We start from the raw sequence: 27,477 nt of genomic DNA on the forward strand, positions 1-27,477 counted from the left end.
ATGTATTCCAGACCCTGTAGGACCTTCGTTTTTTAAACTGGGGTGTAGTTGCTTTACAATGTTGTGGGCAGCAAAGTGACTCAGCCACACGTATACATGTATCCCTCTTCCTTGAATTCCCTCCCATTCCGGTCACCACTGAGCAGTGAGTAGAGTCCCCTGTGCTGCACAATTCTTTCTCATTAGATTAGTTATCGATTTTATACATAGCAGTGTGTAAATGACCAACCTAGACAACATATTGAAAAGCAGAGACATTACTTTGCCAACAAAGGTCCGTCTAGTCAAGGCTATTGTTTTCCCAGTGGTCATGTATGGATGTGAGAGTTGGACTGTGAAGAAGGCTGAGTGCTGAAGAATTGATGCTTTTGAACTGTGGTGTTGGAGAAGACTCTTGAGAGTCCCTTGGACTGCAAGGAGATCCAACCAGTCCATTCTGAAGATTAGCCCTGGGTGTTCTTTGGAAGGAATGATGCTAAAGCTGAAACTCCAGTACTTTGGCCACCTGATGCGAAGAGTTGACTCATTGGAAAAGACTGTGATGCTGGGAGGGATTGGGGCAGGAGGAGTAGGGGATGACAGAGGATGAGATGGCTGGATGGCATCACCAATGGAGGTGAGTTTGAGTGAACTCCTGGAGATGGTGATGGACAGGGATGCCTGGCATGCTGCGATTCATGGGGTCGCAGAGAGTCAGACACGACTGAGCGACTGAACTGAACTGACGTATATGTCAATCCCAATCCCCCAATCCATCCTCCCTCTAAACAAAAAAAATGTCTTTGAAGTCTGGTATGAGACAGGGCAAGTTCCCCGTGAGCAAGTTCTCTGTCCCCAGGCGCTGCCCTGGGGGCCAAAGTGCAGAGGCTCTCATCCGCTTGGCTGTAGCCACCATGTTTCTGGTGATCCCGGGGTCTCCACGGTTAACGCCTGGTTCAGCAGAGAAGGTTTCGAGCGCCTTGGTCTCAGTGAACCAGGGAGGAGCCCTCATAACTATGAGCAGCACCCCAAGATTGGCAAGGAGGGTCATGAGCCCCCCTGGCTCAGCCCACGCATCCTCCCCCCAGGTCAGCTCCATGTTTCTCTGCTCTTTCTGCCACTGGGGGTCCCAGGCTCTCCTAAAACCTACCATCCTCGGTTTTGGTGGCACAAGACATGTTTTCTCCTCCCTCTGTCTCAGCCGCCTCTGCTTTCTCCTCCTCTCAACTCCATCTCATCAGATCCACCGGATCTTGGCCGTCAACCTACACATCTCCTCTTGTGACCCCCTCCACCTCCCGAGAATGCATGTCCTCCTAATGTGTCACCTCTAAGGAGACATACCTAAGAAGCTCACCGCTCCTGAGCTTCCAGCCCCAAAGGGCTCCTTGGGCGGCCTCTCACTTTCCAAGCTCTCTCTTGGGCGCTTGTTAATGATGGCTGGTCCTGGCCACGTGGAGAGAGCAGTGCCTGTTCATGAGACAGTGTTTACCTCCCGCCCCTCTTTCTACTATCTTGCTCCAGGTACCGTGATGTCCCCACTGGCTGGGATCCACTCTAAGTCCCTCCCACCCACATTTCACTATGTCCTCGTTGAACTCTTCTCCCAGACGAGCTGTTTAACAGGAAAACAGGGCTCATGCTTACTGAATGGCTGCAAAATGTTTCCTTCCTTGAACGCGCCATTATTTGCTGAAGCCATACGGCTGACTTTTACATATTCTCCAGCCTTTCTGTGTTAAATGAAGGCAATCAATGCACTTTTTTACAAATGCAATCAAGGTTCTTTTACACATTAGCTTTCCCTCGAGCATGTAGATTCGTAGGCTACATTTTGAGGGAGGAAATGCTGAGACTGCTGCTATAAACTGAACAGAAACCGACAGGGAGATTCTGCCCTGGGGAGGTGCCTAATGGACAGTGTAAGGGGGGAGATAAACAAAAACCTGCCCAAGCCTGGTCACAGCTTTGCGGTTCACTACACTTGATGGGCTACAGCGTAAAGCACAGTTCCCTCCTAAGAGGCTTTCTTTCACCAAGTCTTAAGCTACATTGTCTACTGATCAAGGGCTGCCCTGGTGGCTCGGATGGTAAAGAATCCACCTGCAATGCAGGAGACATGGGCTCTATCCCTGAGTTGGGATGATCCCCTGGAATAGGAAATGGCAACCCACTCCAGTATTCTTGCCTGGAGAATTCCATGGATAAAGGAGCCTGGTGGGCTACAGTCCATGGGGTCACACAGTCAGACACAACTGAAGCGACTTAGCACACACACAAGACGAGCACATGACTTGAGACAGCCCAATCAGAGGCGCGAAAGAAGTACTTCTCTCTCCCTCACTGGACAAAAAAACACACAAGAAAGCAAGTAGCCCAAATTGGCTCTGGTAGCCACCTCATGACCTCCACCAAAGAGATTGCCTTAGGCTCCTCCAACCCCTGTAACAAATAACACCACCTCTGTGACTTGTTCAACTCTGAGTTATGTCAAATTCTTTGCAACCCCATGGACTTCAGCACGCCAGGCTCCTCTGTCCTTCACTATCTGCAGCTTGCTCAAACTCATATCCATTGTGTCGATGATGCCATCCAACATCTCATCCTCTGTCACCCCCTTCTCCTGCCTTCAATCTTTCCCAGCATCAGGGTCTTTTCCAGTGAGTCAGTTCTTCGATCAGGTGGCCAAAGTATTGGAGTTTCAGCTTCAGCATCAGTCCTTCCAGTGAACACCCAGGACTCATCTCCTTTAGGATGGACTGGTTGGATCTCCTTGCAGTCCAAGGGACTCACAAGAGTCTTCTTCAACACTACGGCTCAAAAGCATCAATTCTTCAGCACTCAGCTTTCTTTATAGTCCAGCTCTCACATCCATACATGACCACAGGAAAAACCATAGCCTTGACTAGACTGACCTTTGTTGGCAAAGTAATGTCTCTGCTTTTGAATATGCTGTCTAGGTTGGTATTAACTTTTCTTCCAGGGAGCAAGCTTCGTTTAATTTCATGGCTGCAGTTACCATCTGCAGTGATTTTGGAGCCCAAAAAATAGTCTCTCAGTGTTTCCACTCTTTCCCCATCTATTTCCCATGAAGTCATGGGACCAGATGCCATGATCTTAGTTTTCTGAATGTTGAGTTTTAAGCCAACTTTTTCACCCTCTTCTTTCACTTTCATCAAGAGCCTCGTTAGTTCTTCTTTGCTTTCTGCCATAAGGGTGGTGTCATCTGCATATATGAGGTTATTGATATTTCTCCCAGCAGTCTTGATTCCAGCTTGTGCTTTATCCAGCCCAGCATTTCACATGCTGTACTCTGCATATAAGTTAAATAAGCAGGGTGACAATATACAGCCTTGACGTACTCCTTTCCCAATTTGGAACCAGTCTGTTGTTCCATGTCCAGTTCTAACTGTTGCTTCTTGACATGCATACAGTTGGCCAGGAGGCAGGTCAGGTGGTCTGGTATTCCCATCTCTTGATGAATTTTCGACAGTTTGTTGTGATCCACACAGTCAAAGGCTTTGGCATAGTCAATAAAGCAGTAGAGGTTTTTCTGGAACTCTCTTTCTTTTTTGATGATCCAGCGGATGTTGGCAATTTGATCTCTGGTTCCTCTGCCTTTTCTTTCTTTTTTTTTTTTTTAAGCTCAAAATAATACTATTTTATTAGCTCCATATTTATTTATTTATTTATTTTAATGTTTTTTTTAATTTTATTTTTAAACTTTACAAATTGTATTAGTTTTGCCAAATATCAAAATGAATCTGCCACAGGTATACATGTGTTCCCCATCCACAATCTGGAAGTTCACGATTCATGTACTGTTGAAGCCTGGCTTGGAGAACTTTGAGCATTACTTTACTACCGTGTGAGATGAGTGCAATTGTGCAGTAGTTTGAGCATTCTTTGGCATTGCCTTTCTTTGGGATTCGAATGAAAACTGACCTTTTCCAGTCCTGTGGCCACTGCTGAGTTTTCCAGATGTGCTGGCATATTGAGTGCAGCACTTTCACAGCATCATCTTTCAGGATTAGATAGCTCAACTGGAATTCCATCACCTCCACTAGCTTTGTTCATAGTGATGCTTTCTAAGGCCCACTTGACTTCACATTCCAGGATGTCTGGCTCTAGGTCAGTGATCACACCATCGTGATTATCTTGGTCATGAAGAAATTTTTGTACAGTTCTTCTGTATATTCCTGCCACCTCTTCTTAATATCTTCTGCTTCTGTTATGTCCATACCATTTCTGTCCTGTATCGAGCCCATCTTTGCATGAAATGTTTCCTTGGTATCTCTAATTTTCTTGAAGAGTTCTCTAGTCTTTCCCATTCTGTTGTTTCCCTCTATTTCTTTGCATTGATCCCTGAGGAAGTCTTTCTTATCTCTTCTTGCTATTCTTTGGAACTCTGCATTTAGATGCTTACATCTTTCCTTTTCTCCTTTGCTTTTCGCCTCTCTTCTTTCCTCAGCTATTTGTCAGGCCTCCTCAGACAGCCATTTTGCTTTTTTGCATTTCTTTTCCATGGGGATGGTCTTGCTCCCTGTCTCCTGTACAATGTCATGAACCTCCGCCCATAGTTCATCAGGCACTCTGTCTATCAGATCTAGTCCCTTAAATCTACTTCTCACTTCCACTGTATAATCATAAGGGATTTGATTTAGGTCATATCTGAATGCTCTAGTGGTTTTCCCTACTTTCTTCAATTTTAGTCTGAATTTGGCAATAAGGAGTTCATGATCTGAGCCACAGTCAGCTCCTGGTCTTGTTTTTGTTGACTGTATAGAGCTTCTCCATCTTTGGCTGCAAAGAATATAATTAATCTGATTTCGGTGTTGACCATCTGGTGATATCCATGTATAGAGTCTTCTCTTGTGTTGTTGGAAGAGGGTGTTTGCTATGACCAGTGCATTTTCTTGGCAAAACTCTATTAGTCTTTGCCCTGCTTCATTCCGTATTCCAAGGCCAAATTTGCCTGTTACTCTAGGTGTTTCTTGACTTCCTACTTTTGCATTCCAGTCCCCTATAATGAAAGGACATCTTTTTTGGGTGTTAGTTCTAAAAGGTCTTGTAGGTCTTCATAGAACCATTCAGCTTCAGCTTCTTCAGCATTACTGGTTGGGGCATAGACTTGGATTTCTGTGATACTGAATAGTTTGCCTTGGAAATGAACAGAGATCATTCTGTCATTTTTGAGATTGCATCCAGGTACTGCATTTCAAACTCTTTTGTTGACCATGATGGCTACTCCATTTCTCCTGAGGGATTCCTGCCTGCAGTAGTAGACATAATGGTCATCTGAGTTAAATTCACCCATTCCAGTCCATTTCAGTTTGCTGATTCCTAGAATGTCGACATTCACTCTTGCCATCTCCTGTTTGACCACTTCCAATTTGCCTTGATTCATGGACCTGACATGCCAGGTTCCTATGCAATATTGCTCTTTACAGCATCGGACCTTGCTTCTATAACCAGTTAAATCCACAGCTGGGTATTGTTTTTGCTTTGGCTCCATCCCGTCATTCTTTCTGGAGTTATTTCTCCACTGATCTCCAGTAGCATATTGGGCACCTACTGACCTGGGGAGTTCCTCTTTCAGTATCCTATCATTTTGCCTTTTCATACTGTTCATGGGGTTCTCAAGGCAAGAATACTGAAGTGGTTTGCCATTCCCTTCTCCAGTGGACCACATTCTGTCAGACCTCTCCACCATGACCCACCCGTCTTGGGTTGCCCCATGGGCATGGCTTAATTTCATTGAGTTAGACAAGGCTGTGGCCCTAGTGTGATTAGATTGACTAGTTTCCTGTGAGTATGGTTTCAGTGTGTCTGCCCTCAGATGCCCTCTTGCAACACCTACTGTCTTACTTACTTGCAACACCTAAGGACCACTAGTTTGGTCTCAGGTCAAATAACAGGGAGGGAACACAGCCCTGCCCATTGACAGAAAATTGGATTAAAGATTTACTGAGCACAGCCCCGCCCATCAGAACAAGACCCAGTTTCCCCCTCAGTCATTCTCTCCCATCAGGAAGTTTCCATAAGTCTCTTATCCTTCTCCATTAGAGGGCAGACAGACTGAAAATCACAATCACAGAAAACTAACCAGTCTGGTCACATGGACCACAGCCTAGGCTAACTCAATGAAACTATCAACCATGCTGTGTAGGGCCCCCCAAGACGGACGGGTCATGGTGGAAGTTCTGACAAAACGTGGTCCCCTGGAGAAGGGAATGGCAAACCACTTCTGTATTCTCGCCTTGAGAACCCCATGAATAGTATGAAAGGGCAAAAAGATATGACACTGAAAGATGAACTCCCCAGGTCAGTAGGTGCCCAATGTGCGACAGAATGATCTCTGTTCGTTTCCAAGGCAAAGCCTTCAATACCACAGTAATCCAAGTCTATACCCCGACCAGCAATGCAGAAGAATATGAAGTTGACCAGTCCTATGAAGACCTGCAAGACCTTCTAGTGAAGGAGGAAACAGACAGAGCTGGACTCCGTCTTAGGCCAGGCTGCGAACATGAGGCTACACGCATGGTCACACTCCAATGGACTCTGAACTTTGTGCCCTGTGTCTATAGAAGTGGCATACCAGTGGAAAACCAGACCCCCGGATAAAAGAGCCTCAGGACTTGTATTTGGACTCTCCATTGCCTAAAAGAATATGCTAATTGCTGGGAGCCACCACGGGAGATCCCACCCATGACCAAGGTCATGTGGAAGAGACCTGACAGGCAAAGGCAGATCAGGCCTCGAGGGAACCCCTGAATCTGCTCGAGCATCCACCCCAAAACCAAAATCTGTCTGTCTTACTATTTTGTGCCTTTCACCAACTCTTCTGACATTAACAGGGGGCTATCCCCGACCACCTTTCTCTGGAAAAAGTCAACCTAGGGCTTTAGTTAATAAGTCTCCTGGGCATGAAAGGAATATTTCTATTTTAACCCCTCTGATGGCTTTCTAGCTTGCCTGACAGGTTTATCCATAGTCTTGCAATTAACACACATGATTGTTCACAACTCCCCAGCCTTGAAAGGCTCGGGAAGCCAAAACATTCTAAAAGTCCTAATGAGCATAGAGTCCTTTAAGGGATGAAAAATTATTAGACTAGATAGTACTGGTAAAGACTTCATTACTGGGCCAATGCTTGCTGCCAAGTGCCCACATCCCTTACCCACTGTGCACCTGGGAGTGCGTTGGTTAACATGGTTGGAATGTAAGAAAAACAAGCAGCAGCCTTGGAATTAACCTCATCAGACCTTTGAGCTAATTGGTTCTTTGAGCTAATTGGTTCTCACTGCACCTTTGCTCCATGAGAATGTAACTTTATTTAGTATTTTCTTAGGCTGGGAAAAATAGAGAAAAAACACTTCAAGGGAAAATAAGTTTTCTGGTTGAGCAGCCTTTATCAAAAAAGGGTCATAAAATGTCCACAGGCCTCCAAGGCCAGAAGATATTGTACACAACACTGTTTATGGGAAAGGTATGCAGAAAAAATCCTGGTTTTGATAAAGACAAAACAGATGTAATGTTTGGGCTGACTCTGTATGACTTTGCATCTTTCATTTCCCTCTATGTACAAGTCAAGGTATAAAAGTTCCTTTTGAAAATAAAGTTATGGGCCTCGCTCACCGAAGCTTGGTCTCCCCGTGTCATTCTTTTCGTTTTCCCTCCTTTTCTCTCTCTGTTCTTCCTTCAGGACGACTCCTTGGGGCACAGGGGCTCTCTGAGTTCACTTTTTTGCCTGGGCTTCTAAGACCCGATGGGGAAGGCGCCCTGCATCTTCACTAGGGAGGGGGCATCTTGCGTCCTCACCCCACCAAGAGGGCACCTGCGGCCTCCATGAACAGAGCAAGTTCCATGCCAGGAGCTTTACTGGCTTCCTGTGCTTATCAAGGAAGATCAAGCCCTGCTCTCTGCTTTGCTATCCTTTCACCTAGGTCGTCATCCTGAGGGTACCCCTGGATCCTGCTGGGGCTGGACCCCGGCAGCTAATTATCTCTGTAACAGAACAAAGTGGTAAATTCCATTATGTTTATCGGGATATGGCCACAGGACTATTGATAAATACCCACTGTTTATCTAGTCTTGTGACACATGAATCATGGGTTAACTTTGATCATATCTTTTATCTTGTCCCGACTAGTTTCAAGGAATTTGGGGAGGTGGATTTGAGCATGTACACTTAGGGTATATAAGGTTTTCACAAAAACTGGTTGGGGTCCTTGGCTAAGAGGAGACTCTGCCTTGGGCCCACCGGTGTAATAAACTGCACTCCACTATCTGCATTGGCCTTCTGAGTGAGTTTGTTTCCCAGAATGCGTGGCTACAACATAGAACTAACACCCAAAAAAGATGTCCTTTTCATTACAGGGGACTGGAATGCAAAAGTAGGAATTCAAGACACACCTGGAGTAACAGCAAATTTGGCCTTGGAGTACAGAATGAAGCAGGGCAAAGGCTAATAGTTTTGCCACGAGAATGCACTGGTCATAGCACACACCCTCTTCCAACAACACAAGAGAAGACTCTACACATGGACATCACCAGAGGTCAATACCAAAATGAGATTTATTATATTCTTTGCAGCCAAAGATGGAGAAGATCAACACAGTCAGCAAAAACAAGACCAGGAGCTGACTATGGCTCAGATCATGAACTCCATATTGACTTTAAAAATGTTTCACATCAAAAAATTCTTAAACTCTTTTTTCAAATTGGCTCCATTCCCAGGTACTGGGGGGAGGACTGGACATATCTTTTAGGGGAAGCACATGCATTCAACCCGCCACAGAGCCCTGCCTTGTGATGACGTCAGTAATTGCTGGACCCCGTCTTACAGGAGGAATCCTCAGGATGTTACTGAACCCAAAGCCTGCCACACCCCTGGCTTGTACTTCTGTGAAATGGAATTCCTTCTCGCCTTTGCCTGGGGTGAAGGTCAGCTCAGATTAAACCCTGTTTGTTTTTATTTTTAATTGGAATATAATTGCTTTACAACGTTTTTTAGCTTCTGCTGTACAACACGAATCAGCCATGTGAAATAAGTCACTCAGTCGTGTCCAACTCTCTGCAACGGAATTTTCCAGGGCACAGTACTGGAGTGGGTAGCCTTTCCCTTCTCCAGGGGATCTTCCCAAACCAGGGATCAAACCCAGGTCTCCTGCATTGCAGGCAGATTCTTTACCAGCTGAGCCATCAGGGAAGCCATGTGTATACATATATCCCCTCCCTCCTGAACCTCCCTCCACCCCCATCCCACCCTCTGGGTCATCACAGAGCACTGAGCTGAGCTCCCTGTCTACACAGCAGCTTCCCACTAGCCATCTAGTTTACACATGGTCGTGTGCACACGTCAGTTCAGCTTAACCCCTTCATGTTCTGTGATCGGCAGCCCAAACCATCCCGACAGAATCTCCAAGTCCAAAGGGCAGCATGAAGGACGTGACCCCAGCCTGGTCTCTCGTGAAGAGCCCATCCAAGCACCGCCTTCCACGGTGGGCCCTGGGTCTGTGCACGACTTTGCCGCTGTCTCCTCTCTGGGCTGCTTCTGCGGGTTTGGGTTTTGTTTTGCCCGTCTTGTTGTAGATCGGTTTGATTGTCTTCCATCCGTCTGAAGGTTGTAGCTGGGTTTGTGACCCACCTCAAAGCCTTCAGAGAAGCAGTCAAAGGTGAAGCTGATGTGTGACTCCACACTTGTGGTCTTCGGGGTTTCTCAGTTTCACAAAGGAAGCGGATGTTGGTTGTGAAGGTTTGTGGTTAGCATCAGCTGTGAGCCGCAGGTTGCTTGCATGTATGTAACAGACAAATCTCTGTGTGGTCAGAGGTTCTCATGGACATTTGGACCTACAACCCTCCCCCGGAAACAGAGTGGGCTGTGGGATCACACTCTGAATTCCAACCCCTCTTCTTGCTAACACACCCCAAGTTTTTTTTTTTTTTATTTGAAAGCAGATAGTGGGGAGTTTTTGATTTTAAAAATCTGTTTTTTCCGTTGATTTGCTTGTCAACAACCCTGGTGAAGCTGATTCTTCTTAATTTAAGCAGAAAGGATCTTTGCTTAAGGATTTTGAAAAGAACAGTGTCGGCGGAAAAGTGGGTGCCCCCAAGGTGTTCCTAATCCACAGAACCTTCTACTTTATATGGCAAATGGGGTAGCAAGGGGGATGATGAGTTTAGGTTCCTAACAGCCAATGTCAAAGGAGGAAGACGATCCTGGATTGTCTGGATGGGCCAAGCAATATCAAGAGGCCCTTAAACAATGAGAGGAGGGACTTCCCTGGTGGTCCAGTGCTTAAGAGTCCGTGCTTCCACAGCGGGGGCTGTGGGTTTGATCCCAGGTCAGGGAACTAAGATCCCACCTGCCAAGGAGCAACCACGGTAGACAGCCCTCACTCCCAAATGAAAGAGGCCGAAACAACCAAATAATTTTTTTCTTTTTAATCCCATTGTCTTTAAAAAAAGGAGTGAGTGTCCAGGTGCGGCCCACAGAGAAGACAGCGGGCACAGACGGGGAGGTGGGCCCGGCCACCCCACACCAGTCCTCTGGCCATTGTCCACCCAACGTGGGAACAGGAGCAACACTCACCGTGTCCATGGAGCACTGGGGTGTCTTAAACGCTTCCTCCCCACCCACCCCTCAGCACTGATGGCATTTGGGACAGGGTCCTTCTCTACCCTTTTGCGCATCGTACGATGTGGCCTCCACAGTTCTCCGAAGTATTAAATATTTTAACATTAAGATACTTTTTACCTCAATAACTGAGCTCTGTGGGGTCCGCTCCATGCTGTGCCCAAGCGGAGCGTCAGCCCCACTTCTAACTCGGAAGGCGCCCAGACCTCAAGGACTGTCACCACGTGAAAGGAGGAACAGGCCCCTTTAGCCTCCAAAAGTCTAAACTTCTGAGCCGTTTACTGCCCTGGTGACAGTTATGTCGACAGCCCATTTTCTAAATGTAATAAATCCAAGTTCTTTGGGGCCAGCTCCTTAGCACTCCCCCCGCCACACACACACACACGTAAAGGAAGAAAGTGAAACCGATGACTCAGTTACAGTTTTTTGGGTTTTTTCCTATTAAAGAGCAAGTTGGAGAGTCTGTGACTGAAGTCCCCACAGGAGCTGCAGTGATGGTCGTGGCCCCGGCCCTCCGGGCTCCTCAGTGGTTCCTCCCTGCCCGCCCCCCGACCCCATGACGTCGCCAGCATGACACGGAGACAACAGGGTCTGTTCCTGCGGGCGTCTCCAGCACCTCGCTGGGGTCCGGCACGTGGCAGGTCGTCAGGAAAGATGCATTGGCAAGGTAGGTGCAGCTGCCGGTCCCCGAGCCAGGGGAACTCGGCCCCGTGCGATGAGGTAGTCCGGGGAACAACTGGGGAAGCCAAGGCTCAGAGGAGACCGGAGGTGCACACAGCCACACGGCAGACCGCGGACTCACTCAAGCAGCATCAGACAACCTGCCCACCGGCCACCCTGTCTCAGGCACGGTCCACACCAGAGGCAGGTGACACTGCCCCCAAGACTCCTGGTGTGGATTCCCAGAGGAGGCGTCCACTGGCCCAGCTCACCTGTTGGCAGCAGGGCACACTTTGCCAGCCAGCCCCGGGCCAGATGCTCGCCTGGGGGCCAATCCACTGCGGCCAGAAAAGAGCCAATGCCACCATCTAAAGGGAGCCACAGGCATGGCAGTCAGCACCCCTTGGACAATTTCTTGTTGTTCAGTCACTCAGTCATGTCCAACTCTGCAACCCCATGGACTGCAGCACGCCAGGCTTCCTGTCCTTCACTGTCTCCAAGAGTTTGCTCAAATTCATGTCCATCGAGTCGGTGATGCCATCCAACCATCTCATCCTCTGTTGTCCCTTCTCCTCCTGCCTTCCATCTTTCCCAGCATCAGGGGCTTTCCAATGAGTCAGTTCTTCTCATCAGGTGGACAAAATGTTGGAGCTTCAGCTTCAGCATCAGTCCTTCCAATGAATATTCAGGGTTGATTTCCTTTAGGATGGACTGGTTGACTCTCAAGAGTCTTCTCCAGCATCACAGTTTCAAAGACTCAGTGCTCAGCCTTCTTTATGGTCCAACTCTCTCATCCAAACATGACTACTGAGAAAACCATAGTGCTGACTAGCCGGACCCTTGTCAATACTGCCACCTGGTGGGTGCAGCGGGCATGACAGCTAGGTTTGGCGAGTAGCTGCTCCACCCTGGTGGCTCTGCCTCCCTGGCGGCTTCCACGCCTGGTCCCAGCGGTTATTTGGGGAGCGGCTGTCCCGTCTTCCCATGGGATCCATGGGACATCTCCAAGCCCACCAGGCGGACACTTTCAGCCCAAAGCCTCTTGGCTACTTCCTCATCCTCAGCTTCTGGGGCCGGAGGCTTCTCTTTGAGTACATCAAAGTACTTTCCAGAAACGCCCTCCAACTCCTCCGCCACGGCCAGGTAGACGCTGGGCTGGGCCGCCAGCTCGGGGCTCTTGACCAGCAGCCAGAAGATGGGCCCTGCAGTCAGTCCACAGAGAGTTCAGTCCAGACGCTGACAGAGGAAGGTACACCTCACCCCAGGTTGCTAAGCGCCCACCAAAGCCAGAAGGGTCCCTGGAGTCCCACAGAGCTCACTCCAGGCCTTTGCCACTCTGGTTCCTTACACAGGAGCTCCCTTCCCTGGCATTGCCCAGACAAATCAATTCCAGATGCAGGAACCAGCCTGAAAGCTGCCTCCTCCAGGAAGCCCCCCTGGCTTTTCCTAGGCAAATGGAAGGTCCAAGTCCTCATCCCACCAGATCTTTCTTTTTGCTTTGTTTTATGGGATCTTAGTTCCCCAACCAGGGATTGAACCTGTGGCCCCCGCAGTGAAGGCATAGTTTTAACTACCGGACCACCAAGGAAGTACCCCCACCACCCCGATCTTTCTTTAAACTAACTTTTGTGTATTATCTCCAGTGCCAGCCTCAGCTTAAGATTCTTGATACCTAGCCGCCACCAATTAAAATGTTTGCCAGGATAACAAACACTAGTATAAAGCTCTCACTATTTATTCAGCCTAAACCTGGGCCAGGTACTGTGCTGGCCCTTTTAAGGGCGGTCTCATCTAGTCCTCCCTACTGTGAGACAGGTACTACTATGAGACTTACTGGCAGATAAGGAAAATAGGGATTTGGAAAGAAGTCCCTTCCCTGGGTGGCCCAGCCAGTTTGGGATGAAACTGGAGCTATCCCAAGCATGGCTGGACTCCAAGCAGTCAGCCCCACGACCTCCTCCTCTGAAACACTTCTCACTGGTCATTGGAAGAACTGATGCTGAAGCTGAAGCCCCAGTACTCTAGCCACCTGACGCAAAGAGTCAACTCATTAGAAAAGACCCTGATGCTGGGAAAGATTGAAGGCAGGAGGAGAAGGGGGCAACAGAGGATGAGACGGTCGGATGGCACCACCAACTCAATGGATGTGAGTTTGAGCAAGTTCTGGGAGATGGTGATGGACAGGGAGGCTTGGCATGCTGCAGTCCATGGGGTCGCAAAGAGTCAGACACAACTGAACAGCTGAACAACATAAGGCTCTGGCCTATTTCCCAGGGTGTTCTGAGGCTGGCAGGCTGGGCAGACACATGAAAGTGACTTGGTACCAGGGAAGACACAGGAGAAAAAGAAGATACAGGGTAAAGCAGGAAAAGTCCCTGAGATAGACTCTGAGTGTGATGTTAATTTTATGTGTGGGGATCTTCCCTGATGGTCCAGTGGTTAAGACTTAGAGCTGCCAATGCAGGCAGCACAGGTTCGATTCCTCGTCAGGGAACTAAGATCCCACATGCGAAGCGGCCAAAAGGTAAAAGAGATAGAAAATGTATGTGTGAACTTACTGAGCTACGAGATGCCCAGAGAGCAGGGAGAATACTGTTTCCAGGGTGTCTGTGAGGGTGTGTGTAAAGACTGAAATCCACCCTCCCAAGGTGGGCGGGCACTGAGAAGTTAACTGGGGGTGAGACGTTGAGCCCGGACGTCCAGCCCTCTTGGCTTTTTGAGTCAGCGTGGGACTTACACCAGCACTTCCCCTGGACCTCAGGCCTTCGGGTTTGGGCTGGAACTACAGGGCCAGCATTCCTGGGCCGCTGACATACAGGTCAGGCCCCCACAGATGCATGAGCCAAACCCTCCTAGTCAATCTCTCTAAATACCCCTGTATATCCTATTGGTTCAGTTTCCCAGGAGAACCCTAATACACTGAGGAAGGGCCCTGGGCTCCAAGCTGGGAGGACAGGGGTTCAGCTAAGGGACCCCAGGCCGGGAGGGGACTTACCAAGCGTGAAGCTGGAGAAGGCGGAGCTGTGCATGCCCGTGTGTCTGCCCAGCTCTGTCCTGGCCACACCGGGATGCAAGGCGTTGACAGTCACGCCTGTGCCTGGGACAGAAGGGAAGAGTGAGGCGAGCAGACAGCAGGTTCACCCCTTACCAGGAAGGCTGATGCTGCCCGCCCTGGGCTCTGGGGCTCCCCCGAGTCTACATCACCCTCCTGCTCTGAAACCTTCACATCCATGCTTTTATCTTGCACGGCAGCTGTCTCACAGCTGCCCAGAGCAAAGCTTCTGAACCTGAGTGTATAAACATCACCTGGAGGGCTGGAGAAGCCCAGACCGCTAGGCTCCATGCCCAGAGTCCAAAGCAGTGGGTCAGGGAGGGGCTGGGTTGCTGCAGTTATGACAAGTGCTCAGGTGAGCTCACACTGCCGGTCATCAGACCCTCTTTGAGAAGCCAGGGCAAAGGGCAGGCTCTTCAGCTTTGGCACTACGGACACTGAGCTGGGATCATTCTTTATCCTGTGCATTGTAGGATGTTGAGCACCACCCCGGCCTCTGCTCACGAGATGCCTCTCCCAAACCGCCCCTCTTCCCCAGACAGACAGCCAAAAACATCTCCAGATACTGCCAAAGCTCCACTGGCCTAGAACAGCAAAGGCTCGGAGCCTGTGTGGGAGGAGCAGAGAAGAACGCGGAGATCGACTGTCTGTCTGCGTCGGGCCTAAGTGTGTCATGGGTTGGCCTGCTCTGTCCTGGAGCCACCGCTTGACCTCCCATCCACCCAGGGTCACGGCAGGACCGCCTCAGGCTCGAAGCCAACGGAGAGGGGAGCCCAGCGAGGCTCAGTCACGCGCACCTTGAAGCCGCCGGCTCAGCTCCTTGGTGGAGACGACGACGGCCAGCTTGCTCTGGCAGTAGGCTGCCTTCGTGTCATACTTCCTCTTCTCCCAGTTCAAGTCCTCGAAGTCTATGTGCCCAGCAACGTGGGCCAAGGACGAGACGTTGATGATGCGCGAAGGGGCGGAGGCTTTCAGCTTGTCCAGTAGCAAGTTCGTCAAAAGGAAGTGGCCTGGAAGAAGGAAAACAGAAAGACAACTTTTCCTCAATTCTTGTCCCAGGCATAGGACCCTACTGAGAACATCACCTTATTGCCTCCTTCCATAACCTGTGTTTCTCAGCAGGGTCCCCCTCTGCCCTCCAGGGGGCATTTGGCAAAGTCTGGAAGCAATCTCCATCCTTGGAGCTGAGGACCGTATGGGAGTGCTACTGCCACCAAGTGGGTGAGGCCAGGGGTGCAGCTAAAAGTCCCACAGTGCAGGAGCTGCCTGGGGGCCTTCTGCTTAGGATGCTGGGATTTCACTGCTGCAGCCTGGGTGCAATCCCTGCCCAGTAAACTGAGATCCTACAAGCCCTGTGATGCACCCCAAAAAAAAAAATCCTGCAATGCACAAAACAGTCCCCACAACTAATTATCACAAACTCCTGTGACAGCCCTCTATGAGGGCTGTCTGTCTCTCAAAATCCTTTCTCCATTTCTTTTCCAGTAATAGAATTTTGGGTTACCCATGAGACTGCCCAGTAAACAACTACATTTCCCAATCTCCGCTGCAGCTCCACCAGGTCACATGACTGAGTCCCAGCCAGCAGCGGATGAAGATAGTCACATGTGTGTTACAGGCGAATTGTGCGTGCTTAAGTTGTTCATACTGTTCATGGGGTTCTCAAGGCAAGACTACTGAAGTGGTTTGCCATTCCCTTCTCCAGTGGACCACATTGTGTCAGGCCTCTCCACCTGACCCGCCCGTCTTGGGTTGCCCCACGGGCATGGCTTAGTTTCATTGAGTTAGACAAGGCTGTGGTCCTAGTGTGATTAGACTGACTAGTTTCCTGTGAGTATGGTTTCCGTGTGTCTGCCCTCTGATGCCCTCTTGCAATACCTACCACCTTATTTGGGTTTCTCTTACCTTGGATGTGGGGTATCTCTTCACGGCTGCTCCAGCAAAGCGCAGCCGCTGCTCCTTACCTTGGATAAAGGCAAAATGATAGGATACTGAAAGAGGAACTCCCCAGGTCAGTAGGTGCCCAATATGCTACTGGAGATCAGTGGAGAAATAACTCCAGAAAGAATGAAGGGATGGAGCCAAAGCAAAAACAATACCCAGCTGCGGATGTGACTGGTGATAGAAGCAAGGTCCGATGCTGTAAAGGGCAATATTGCATAAAAACCTGGAATGTCAGGTCCATGAATCAAGGCAAACTGGAAGTGGTCAAACAAGAGATGGCAAGAGTGAATGTCAACATTCTAGGAATCAGCGAACTGAAATGGACTGGAATGGGTGAATTTAACTCAGATGACCATTCTGTCTACTTCTGCGGGCAGGAATCCCTCAGAAGAAATGGAGTAGCCACCATGGTCAACAAGAGAGTCCAAAATGCAGTACTTGGATGCAATCTCAAAAACGACAGAATGATCTCTGTTCGTTTCCAAGGCAAACCATTCAACACCACAGTAATCCAAGTCTATGCCCCAACCAGTAACGCTGAAGAAGCTGAAGTTGAACGGTTCTATGAAGACCTACAAGACCTTTTAGAACTAACACCCAAAAAAGATGTCTTTTTCATTATAGGGGACTGGAATGCAAAAGTAAGAAGTCAAGAAACACCTGGAGTAACAGGCAAATTTGGCCTTGGAATACCGAATGAAGCAGGGCAAAGACTAATAGAGTTTTGCCAAGAAAATGCACTGGTCATAGCAAATACCCTCTTCCAACAACACAAGAGAAGACTCTACACATGGACATCACCAGATGGTCAACACCGAAATCAGATTAATTATATTCTTTACAGCCAAAGATGGAGAAGCTCTATACAGTCAACAAAAACAAGACCAGGAGCAGACTGTGGCTCAGATCATGAACTTCTTATTGCCAAATTCAGACTGAAATTGAAGAAAGTAGGGAAAACCACTAGACCATTCAGGTATGACCTAAATCAAATCCCTTATGATTATACAGTGGAAGTGAGAAATAGATTTAAGGGACTAGATCTGATGGACAGAGTGCCTGATGAACTATGGACGGAGGTTCGTGACATTGTACAGGAGACAGGGATCAAGACCATCCCCATGGAAAAGAAATGCAAAAAAGCAAAATGGCTGTCTGAGGAGGCCTGACAAATAGCTGTGAAAAGACGAGAAGCGAAAAGCAAAGGAGAAAGGAAAGATATAAGCATCTGAATGCAGAGTTCCAAAGAATAGCAAGGAGAGATAAGAAAGCCTTCCTCAGCGATCAATGCAAAGAAATAGAGGGAAACAACAGAATGGGAAAGACTAGAGATCTCTTCAAGAGAATTAGAGATACCCAGGGAACATTTCATGCAAAGATGGGCTCGATACAGGACAGAAATGGTATGGACCTAACAGAAGCAGAAGATATTAAGAAGAGGTGGCAGGAATACACAGAAGAACTGTACAAAAATTATCTTCACGACCAAGATAATCACGATGGAGTGATCACTCACCTAGAGCCAGACATCCTGGAATGTGAAGTCAAGTGGGCCTTAGAATGCAGCACTACGAACAAAGCTAGTGGAGGTGAAGGAATTCCAGTTGAGCTCTTTCAAATCCTGAAAGATGATGCTGTGAAAGTGCTGCACTCAATATGCAAGCAAATTTGGAAAACTCAGCAGTGGCCACAGGACTGGAAAAGGTCAGTTTTCATTCCAATCTCAAAGAAAGGCAATGCCAAAGAATGCTCAAACTACCACACAGTTGCACTCATCTCACACGCTAGTAAAGTAATGCTCAAAATTCTCCAAGCCAGGCTTCAGCAATATGTGAATCGTGAACTTCCAAATGTTCAAGCTGGTTTTAGAAAAGGCAGAGGAACCAGAGATCAAATTGCCAACATCCGCTGGATCATCGAAAAAGCAAGAGAGTTCCAAAAAAACATCTATTTCTGCTTTATTGACTATGCCAAAGCCTTTGACTGTGTGGATCACAACAAACTGTCGAAAATTCTGAAAGAGATGGGAATACCAGACCACCTGATCTGCCTCTTGAGAAACCTATATGCAGGTCAGGAAGCAACAGTTAGAACTGGACATGGAACAACAGACTGGTTCCAAATAGGAAAAGGAGTACGTTAAGGCTGTATATTGTCACCCTGCTTATTTAACTTATATGCAGAGTACATCATGAGAAACACTGGGCTGGAAGAAACACAAGCTGGAATCAAGACTGCTGGGAGAAATATCAATAACCTCAGATATGCAGATGACACCATACTTATGGCAGAAAGTGAAGAGGAACAAAAGCCTCTTGATGAACGTGAAAGTGGAGAGTGAAAAAGTTGGCTTAAAGCTCAACATTCAGAAAACTAAGATCATGGCATCTGGTCCCATCACTCCATGGGAAATAGATGGGGAAACAGTGGAAACAGTGTCAGACTTTATTTTTCTGGGCTCCAAAATCACTGCAGATGGTGATTGCAGCCATGAAATTAAAAGACGCTTACTCCTTGGAAGAAAAGTTAGGACCAACCTAGATAGCATATTGAAAAGCAGAGACATTACTTTGCCAACAAAGGTCTGTCTAGTCAAGGCTATGGTTTTTCCTGTGGTCATGTATGGATGTGAGAGTTGGACTGTGAAGAAAGCTGAGCGCCGAGGAATTGATGCTTTTGAACTGTGGTGTTGGAGAAGACTCTTGAGAGTTCTTTGGACTGCAAGGAGATCCAACCAGTCCATTCTGAAGGAGATCAGCCCTGGGTGTTCTTTGGAAGGAATGATACTAAAGCTGAAACTCTAGTACTTTGGCCACCTGATGCGAAGAGTTGACTCATTGGAAAAGACTCTGATGCTGGGAGGGATTGGGGGCAGGAGGAGAAAGGGACGACAGAGGATGAGATGGCTGGATGGCATCAGTGACTCGATGGACGTGAGTCTGAGTGAACTACGAGAGCTGGTGATGGACAGGGAGGCCTGGCGTGCTGCAATTCATGGGGTCGCAAAGAGTCGGACACGACTGAGCAACTGAACTGAACTGAAGTTGCTCATTCCCTTCTCCAAGGGATCTTCCCCACCCAGGGATCAAACCCGGGTCTCCTGCACTGCAGGTAGATACTTTACCACCTGAGCCACCAGGGAAGCCATGTCACCCCCCAAACACCCCTAAAAAAAAAAGTCCTACCCTCCAGTACCTCGGAGTATAACCTTATTTAGAGAGAGGGTCTACAGAAAGGTGATAAAGTTTAAACAAGGTCATTAGGGTGGTCCCTAATCGTGTGTGACTGACACCTACCCAACGTCCCTCAGTCTTACTGATGGACTCAGAGTGACAACAGATAGACTGACACAGCAAGTGAAGGACAGATAGAGACTGGAGGACAGACAGACAAAGGGACAAGAGGCCAAGAGGCTGATGAAAGGTCCGGGACTGAAGGTGCAGCCAGGAACAGGGGGCTCCCCGAGCTGCCAGGTGAGCCCACGCACGGCCGCCTTGGAGAGTGGAGGAAGACCCCGCCCAGAGCCTGCGTCTGGTCCACGGGGGCCCCACCCACATCCCGGGCCGATGCCACTCAGCCGGCAGGCTCACCCAGGTAGTTAACGCCAAGCTGCATCTCAAAGCCGTCCTCCGTGGTCCAGTGCGGGCACCGCATCACGGCCGCGTTGTTGATCAGGATGTGAACGTGCTCCTCCTCTGGAAAACGGGGGTGAGGACAAACGGGACTCAGCTTCCCCCGCTATAAAATGGGTAACAGAACCTGCCAGGTAGGACGGCTTCATCATGACCCCCTCAAAAAGTACTTTCTGCAACCGAAGTGTCCATCAACAGAGGAATGGACAAAGAAGACACAGTACGACGGAGTATTATTTGGCCATAAAAAAGAAGGAAATGATGCCATCTGCAGCAACAGGGACGGACCCAGAGACGATCATACTAGGTAAAGTGAGCCAGAGAAAGGCAAAATTATGATACCACTTATCTGTTGTTATTGTTCAGTCACTATGTTTGTGTCCGAGTCTGCGACCACATGGACTGCAGCACACCGGGCTTCCCTGCCCTTCACTACCTCCCAGAGTTTGCTCAGACTCATGTCCATTGACTTAATGATGTCATCCAACTATCTCATCCTCTCATTTATATATGGAATCTAAAAAAAAAGGATACTAATGACTTTATTTACAAAACAGAAATAGACTCACAGACACAGAAAACTTATGGTTGCCAAGGTGCAGGGGGAGGGATTAATTAGGAATCTGGGATTAACATATGCCCGTTACTCTATATAAAACAGATAACCAACAAGGACCTACTGTATAGCACAGGGAACTATACTGAATACCTTGTAATAATCTATAATAGAAAAGAGTCTTAAAAAAAATGTATTTTTGTGAGCGTTCATGTGTGTATGTAACTAAATCAGAGTTCAAGTTTGTTATAAACCTGAAACTAACAAAACATTGTAAGTCAATTATATTTCAATAAAAATTTTAAAACACACACACACACAGGAATTCCCTGGCAGTCCAGTGGTTAGGACTCCACGCTTCCACAGCAAGGCACAAGGATTCAACCCCTGGTCGGGAACTAAGATCCTACAAGCCCCACAGTGGCAGGGAGAGAAACATACACGCACAAGACAGCCACGACAATAAAAGGAAAAAGTCCTGCCCGCACTGATCTCCAGGAGAGAGCTGGGGACAAAAAGCGAGGGGCGGTATCGGCTGTGTAACAGGCTGCGGTTTATACAAAAAACCCAAGGGGTGGCGTATCCCCCCGTTTGCTTTATACACGCATCAACAGTCCCCCAGAGGACGCACAGCGGGGGAAGCAGTGAGCCCATCTGAGGACAGCAGCCAGGGAGCTAGTGGCGGCTGTGCCGGGAATATGTTTTCCTGTAGCCCCGTTTGCACTTTCTGAACATTTAAGCTTGCAAATGTTATTCCTGTTCGAAAAATAAATAAATATGTAAGTGGTTCTGAGACCGCGCAGCAAGCAGCAGGAAGAGTGAGTCAGCCATCAAGGAGATGAGAGTGCAAAGAAACGCCAGCCTCATGCCTGGCTCTGCAGAAGGAGACGCCCAGCGGAGAAGGTGGGCGTTCCTGGGTGCTCTGCGTCGTGCCTGCGGGTCCCCTCTGAGTCACTTGTCCTCACGGCCGACACGGCCCCAGGCACTCCGGACACAGAGCCTGAATCTGACTCACGTCTGTGTCCCCAGTCACCTCAGCGCCAAGGAGCCTGAGCAAACAGTGGGTGAGTCGGTGTTTCTGCCCTTCTCCTCCTGGTTAACTCTTCCTCTGCCTCCCTACACATCAAATCCGTTCCCAGCCTCTGCTTCTCCCAGGAGCCCAGCTCAGACAGAAGGACTCGGTTTTCCTGGACAGTGGGACTCAGTAACCTTCTTCTGTAAAGGACCGGGTAGCAAATGTTTTCGGTTTTGCAGGCGATTTGGTCTGTCTCCACTGAACTCTGCCCTCTCAGGACTAAAGCGGTCACAGACAATATGGAAATCAATGGGCCCAGCTGTGTGTCAATAAAACTTTACGGAGGTGATTTGTTGTTGTTGAGTCACTCAGTGGTGTCCAGCTCTTTCAACCCCATGGACTATAGCCCGCCAGGCTCCTCTGTCCATGGGATTCTCCAGGCAAGAATACTGGAGTGGGTTGCCATTTCCTTCTCCAGCAGATCTTCCTGACCCAGGGATCAAACTCACATCTCCTGCATTGACAGGCGGGTTCTTTAGCACTGAGCCACCAGGGAAGACCCTTTATGGAGATATATGCATACATATAGCTGAGTCACATTCTTCTACAGCAGAAACTAACACAACACTGTAAACAATTATACTCCAGTTAAAAAAAAAAAAACCTTTAGGGAAACTAAAACCTGAATTTTTAACACAACACTGTAAACAATTATACTCCAGTTAAAAAAAAAAACCTTTAGGGAAACTAAAACCTGAATTCCAGGAGTTCCCTGGCGACCCAGTGGTTAGGACCCTGTGCTTTCACTGCCCAGGGAGCAGGTTCAAGCCCTGGCCCGGGAACTAACACCCTGAAAGCCATGCAGTGTGGCCAAAAAAACAAAACACCATCTGAATTCCAAATAAAAGTCACATGTCGTGAAATGGTATTCTTTTTTCTTTCCCGCATGTAAAAATGAAAAATATGTAAACATGAAAATGTCAGAAAAGAAAACAGTGTAAAATCTTCACCCAAAGACGGAACAAAAATGGGCAGTGACCGACACTCGGCTCCAGGGCCTGCCCGGTGTGCTCGATCCTCACGGCCTGGCCACTCAGGCCCTCCCTCACAAGCCCCGAGGCCTCTCTCTTGCCTTCAGTGACCTTCGCCGCGAACTCTCGGATGGACTTCAGGGAGGCCAAGTCCAGGTGCCGGGCGTTGACACGGTGATTGAGGGTCTCCCCTCGAATCTCCTTGGCCGCCGCTTCGCACTTCTCCATGTCTCGACAGGCCAGAATGATGTTGCCTCCTGGAAGAGCCAGACGAGAAAAAAAAATTTTTAATAAACATAAAAAAGATCCACTCCTAAGCGTACGTACCCAAGATAAATGAAAAGATAAGTCCATACGAAACTATGTACTCTAACATACACAGAGGCACTGTTGAGACAGAAACACCCCAAATGTCCATCACAGGAAGAATGAACATGGAGGGGGAGGGATAAAGTGGGAGTTTGGGACTAACATATACACTCTGCTGTATATAAAATAGATAACCAACAAGGACCTAGTGGAGAGCACAGGGAACTCTGACCAATATTCTGTAATGAGCTGAATGGGAAAGAACTTGAAAAAGAATAGATACATGTATGTTTAAAACGGAATCACTTTGCTGCACAACTGAAACTAACGCAACACTGTAAATCAGCTATCCTCCAATATTTAAAAAAAGCATTAAGGGAAACGTGGCCCATCCATCAGTGGAGTATTACTCAGCCGTGAAAAGGAAGGAAATCCCAAAGCATCCACACCACAGATGAGCATCACAAACACGATGCTCACTCAGTCAAAGCAAGAGGCATAAAAGCACAGTGTATGATTCCATTAATCTGAAATGCCCGGAGAGGCAAATCCACAGGAGGAAGATCAGCCGTTTCCCAGCTTTGCAGAGGACGGGACATTAAGAGGGCCACGGCTTAGAGGACCCAGGTGTTATTTCAGGGTGATGAAACATGTTCGACAATGGGGAGCAGTCATGGCTGCACATTTCTGTGAAGATACTAAAAATCCCAGAAGTGTGTATTTTAAATGTGTGAATTAAATATTTAATACACCCATTTAAAAAAAAACAAAAACTTTTTTTTCTTTTTTTCCAATTAGAAAAGTGAGGAAAAACAGGGTCTGAGAAAAGGATGGGCAACAAGGATGCTGACTGTGTGGGTCTTTGGGGCTCCCCTGGGGTGGACCAGCCGCTTCCTCCACACTGGCTGCCCCATCACAGCCCAGGACAGAGTGCATCAAGTCCGGGCTCCGTCCGTCCTCGCAGGGCCAGCCCGGCCCTTGGACGGCGGTGGGTGTGTCGGCCCAAGTTCCGGTCTCACCAGGTCCGGAAAGGAACACCTGCCCCTCCCTGGGGGAAACCCCGTGTGATGAGGCGCAGGGGCAGAGGACCGCCCACCATGGCCCCCATCACTCTGACCTTGGGGCGAACATGCAGCTCGGGCCTGGCTGATCCAGCAGGGGCGCATTCACTGGCCACCGCGTCTCGAGCCCTCCAAGGAGGCCCTCCAAGGAGAGGTCCCGGCCTCCCCCAGCCCTCACGCCTGCCCCGGCCTCTCCCTCCTAACTCGTCTTCCAGCTGTTCAAACAAAAATCGGGACGCCTTCCTCTCTCGTGCCTGTCCCCCCAGAAACCCCACTAATTCTAAATTCAAAAGAGAGCTCTGTGGGGACTTCCCTGATGGTCTGGTAGTTAGGAATCCAAGCTTCCAGTGCAGGGGGCACAGATTTGATCTCTGGTCAGGGAACTAAGATCCTGCATGTCACACAGTGGGGCCAAAAATAAATAAATTTTTTAAAAAAGAGAGATCTGTGTGCTGAAGAGGGCACGTCTCCATAAGCCCACTCTGACCATGAGAAAAACATCAAACAGACCCAAATCGAAGGGGGCATTCTTTCTATTAAAGACCCAATCAGTAAGCTTGGAAGAGCCTGAAGTCAAGTCTTACTCCCAACCTCTGACCCAGGCCCCAACCCAGTCACCAGGAGTGAGTCCAACCAGCATAGGAGAGGGAGAGGCCGATGCAGAGAAAAACCCAACCAGAAACTGCTGAGCCTCCACGGGCTCCTCTGAGCCCCTGGACCCATCCGCCCCCTTCCAGGAACACCAGGCTTTGGGGCTTACACCAGCCTGCGTTTGTTTCTGCCACTTACAGAACCGAAAGAATCAGAAGCCTTAACACCCCCAGGTGAATCCCACCAACCACCACCAGGTCTTAACACCAGATCTTAACACCCCCAGGGGAATCCCATCGTCCACCACCAGATCTCGCTCCCGAGCCCCAAGCCAAGAAGCAGGTGCCCAATGGGACATCACCTCTTTTGGCCAGCTCCAAGGCAGTCTGCTTCCCGATGCCCGTGTTGGCACCAGTCACAATGACAGTCTTCCCGGGAATGGTGGCCTTGCTGGGACAAGCCCCACCGGCAACAAAGTCCCTGGAGGTAGGAAACAGGAGGTCAGTTCCATCTGTCTGTCCACTGTCACTGCAGGTGCCCCCAACGGTTACGATCTCAGACAAGTGACCACTCTGAGCTTGTGTTCCCCCAGTGGAAAGATGGGAACAATATCCCACAACCAAGGGAGCCCTGTGGTTACTCAGTACCTCCTGGTGTGGGGAAGCCTCCTCGTCATAACCATCCTTAGCTGATAAAGACCCCTGTGTTCAATCCCTACGGCTGTTGTAACATTTCACTAGGAGCTCAGTAGGTTAAACCACACAATGGTGTTTCCCTAGAGTCTGCAGTTCAGAGTCCCAGAAGGGTCTCAACAGAATAAAACTGAGGTGTCAGCAGAGCTGTGTTCCTTCTGGACGCGCAAGGGAGAATTGAGAATTGTTCCCGAGCCTTTTCCAGATTCTAAGGGCCGCCTGCATCCATGGGCTCGTGGCCCCTTCCTCCACCTTCAAAGTCAGCAACACAGCAGCGTCAAGTCTCTGGCTCTGATTCTCCCGCCTCCCTCTTGTGAGTACCGTTGTGATGACGCTGGGGCCACCTGGTGATCATCTCCCATCATGGAGGTCCTTAATGACATCTGCAGAGTCCCCTTTGACCGGTAAGGATACATAGTCATAGGTTCTAGGCATTAGGATGTGCAGGGCAGGAGGGCCTTATTCTGCTACTGTGTCCATATTCCAGAGGCTAAATACTGGAAACAACTAAATGTCCCCAATAGGAAGCTGGCCAGAGAAACAGAGTCCTCTCCAGACAAGAGGGTCATTTTTAATTAAAAATAAATAGTCATATTCCCCATCCCCAACTAGGGCATTCAGCTTTCTTTTATTCTTCCCATACTGGTATTTTTTATTATTATTATTTTTAAGCTTTTTCAGAACTAACAGACATCAGCATGAATAAAAATAAAAACAGCAGCCAATGAATTTTTTTTTTGGCCATGCCTTCTGCTTTGAGGGTTCTTACTTCCCCAACCAAGGACTGAACAGTCAGGCCCCGGCATGAAAGCGCCAAGTCCTAACCCCCTGGACCGCCAGGGAATTTCCCGATGATTTCTATAAGGAAAAATTATTTCCATTTCCTAGAGCTTTCAAAAAAAAGGTGGTTAATATTTACAAAGCAGGAGTTTATAAAAAAACAAGATACCAGCTGGCTACACAAAAAAAGACTTTATTGGATCAGGAGGAACAACTTCAAAATGAAGCCTCATCACAGAGCAGATGAACAAGCCTAAACGTATTTATGCAAAGAGATTAACAGTCAATCAGTCTATCCTTCGACCCCTTATGAGAGGGGAAAAGAAAGATACTTCAATATTGCAATCACTTTCTGGCCTAACTCCCAGCTCTTGTGTAACTGTAATAAAATACGTATTGCTAATCCTGAACACTTAACGTAAGGTCTACCATCTTAAATTTTTAAGTGTACAGTATAACACTGTTACTACAAGCATAGCACAGTTATATTTTTAAGTGCTCAATAGTCACACTGTATGGCTCATAATAGCCAGGGCAAATGTAAAAGATTTCCATCTTCACAGAAAGTTCTACTGAATGGTGCTGCTATAGAATATTTGGTTGCGGTATTTTGGTTTGGAGTGGGGGGGATTTTTATATTGAAGAATAGTTGATATACAGTATTATGTATGGTACAGGTGTACAACATAATGCTTTACAATTTTTAAAGGTTATATTCCATTTATATCTATTATAAAAGAGTTGCTATATTCCCCTGGTTGTACAATATCTCCTTGTGGTTTATTTTATAACTAACAGTTTGCACCCCTTAGCCCCCTGTCTTGTTTTTATTTAGTGAATTCCAGGAACCACAGGAAAGAATAACGATCTTTTCATTGACTGAGTTGGACAATCCTAACTTGTTTCTCTGATTCCGGACAACGAGAGCTTAGGTGGCATACACGTTCCTTGCATCTGGGCCAGGACGTGACATATGGGAGGTGCCCAGTAGGTATCTGCTGAATGAATTAATTAATGCACTAAAAGTCCGGAAGCAACTAGACCAAAACGTTTACCAGAGCCGGGATCCGCCCCTCTCTCTGGCCGACCTTGGGCCGTGACCTGCCCGCTCGGGGCCCAGCCTTGTCCCCGCATTCTCTGGGAGCACTGCTGGATGAGTGGACTGGAGGACTCCTGGGTGGGCGAGGAGCTGGCGATCTACATCCGGCCCTCCCTCCCTGTCCAAGCCCACCGGCCCGCCGTTACCGCGCCTGAGAGACCCGCGCGAACTCACTTGAGCAGCACGGCGCCGCCCACGGCCGTGCCGAGCACGGACAGCGGCAGAACGTAGCGGCTCATGCCTGGCCGGAGCTGGAGTCTGACTGCAGCCGCCCGCACGCGCGAACCCCGGAGTCTGCACCTAGAGCGCGCCGCCCGGGACCCACGTGCGGAAGGGCACACGCCGCCGGAACCCACGCCTCAGGAAGGGGCGGGGCGGGGGAGGGGCCTCCAGGGTGGGACCTATGGGGACGGACTGCGAGCGCAGCTGCTGCTGGG

General features: G+C 48.6%; 1 protein-coding gene across 1 annotated transcript; it reads right to left on the reverse strand.

Annotated features, from left to right (window-relative positions):
• Positions 1-10,410: 10,410 nt before the first annotated feature.
• RDH13 (retinol dehydrogenase 13) lies at positions 10,411-27,390 on the reverse strand. The gene is made up of 7 exons (XM_027514704.1): positions 27,215-27,390; positions 24,831-24,949; positions 22,610-22,765; positions 19,865-19,969; positions 15,128-15,340; positions 14,274-14,375; positions 10,411-12,480 (listed from the first exon to the last, which is right to left on the reverse strand). The coding sequence occupies exons 1-7, from the start codon at positions 27,277-27,279 to the stop codon at positions 12,233-12,235; spliced, it is 1,008 nt and encodes a 335-aa protein (XP_027370505.1). The 5' UTR covers positions 27,280-27,390; the 3' UTR covers positions 10,411-12,232.
• Positions 27,391-27,477: the final 87 nt, after the last annotated feature.

This window comes from Bos indicus x Bos taurus, chromosome 18 (genome assembly GCF_003369695.1).
Source record: "Bos indicus x Bos taurus breed Angus x Brahman F1 hybrid chromosome 18, Bos_hybrid_MaternalHap_v2.0, whole genome shotgun sequence".
Classification (NCBI taxonomy): Eukaryota; Metazoa; Chordata; class Mammalia; order Artiodactyla; family Bovidae; genus Bos; species Bos indicus x Bos taurus.

Excerpts from the sequence above, each read along its gene's own strand:
- RDH13 (XM_027514704.1), bottom strand. The coding sequence starts at position 27,279 with ATGAGCCGCTACGTTCTGCCGCTGTCCGTGCTCGGCACGGCCGTGGGC. Across the intron at positions 24,950-27,214 it reads GGCGGCGCCGTGCTGCTCAA|GGACTTTGTTGCCGGTGGGG; the intron begins GTGAGTTCGCGC and ends TCCTACCTCCAG. Across the intron at positions 14,376-15,127 it reads GCTGAGCCGGCGGCTTCAAG|GCACAGGCGTGACTGTCAAC; the intron begins GTGCGCGTGACT and ends CTTCTGTCCCAG.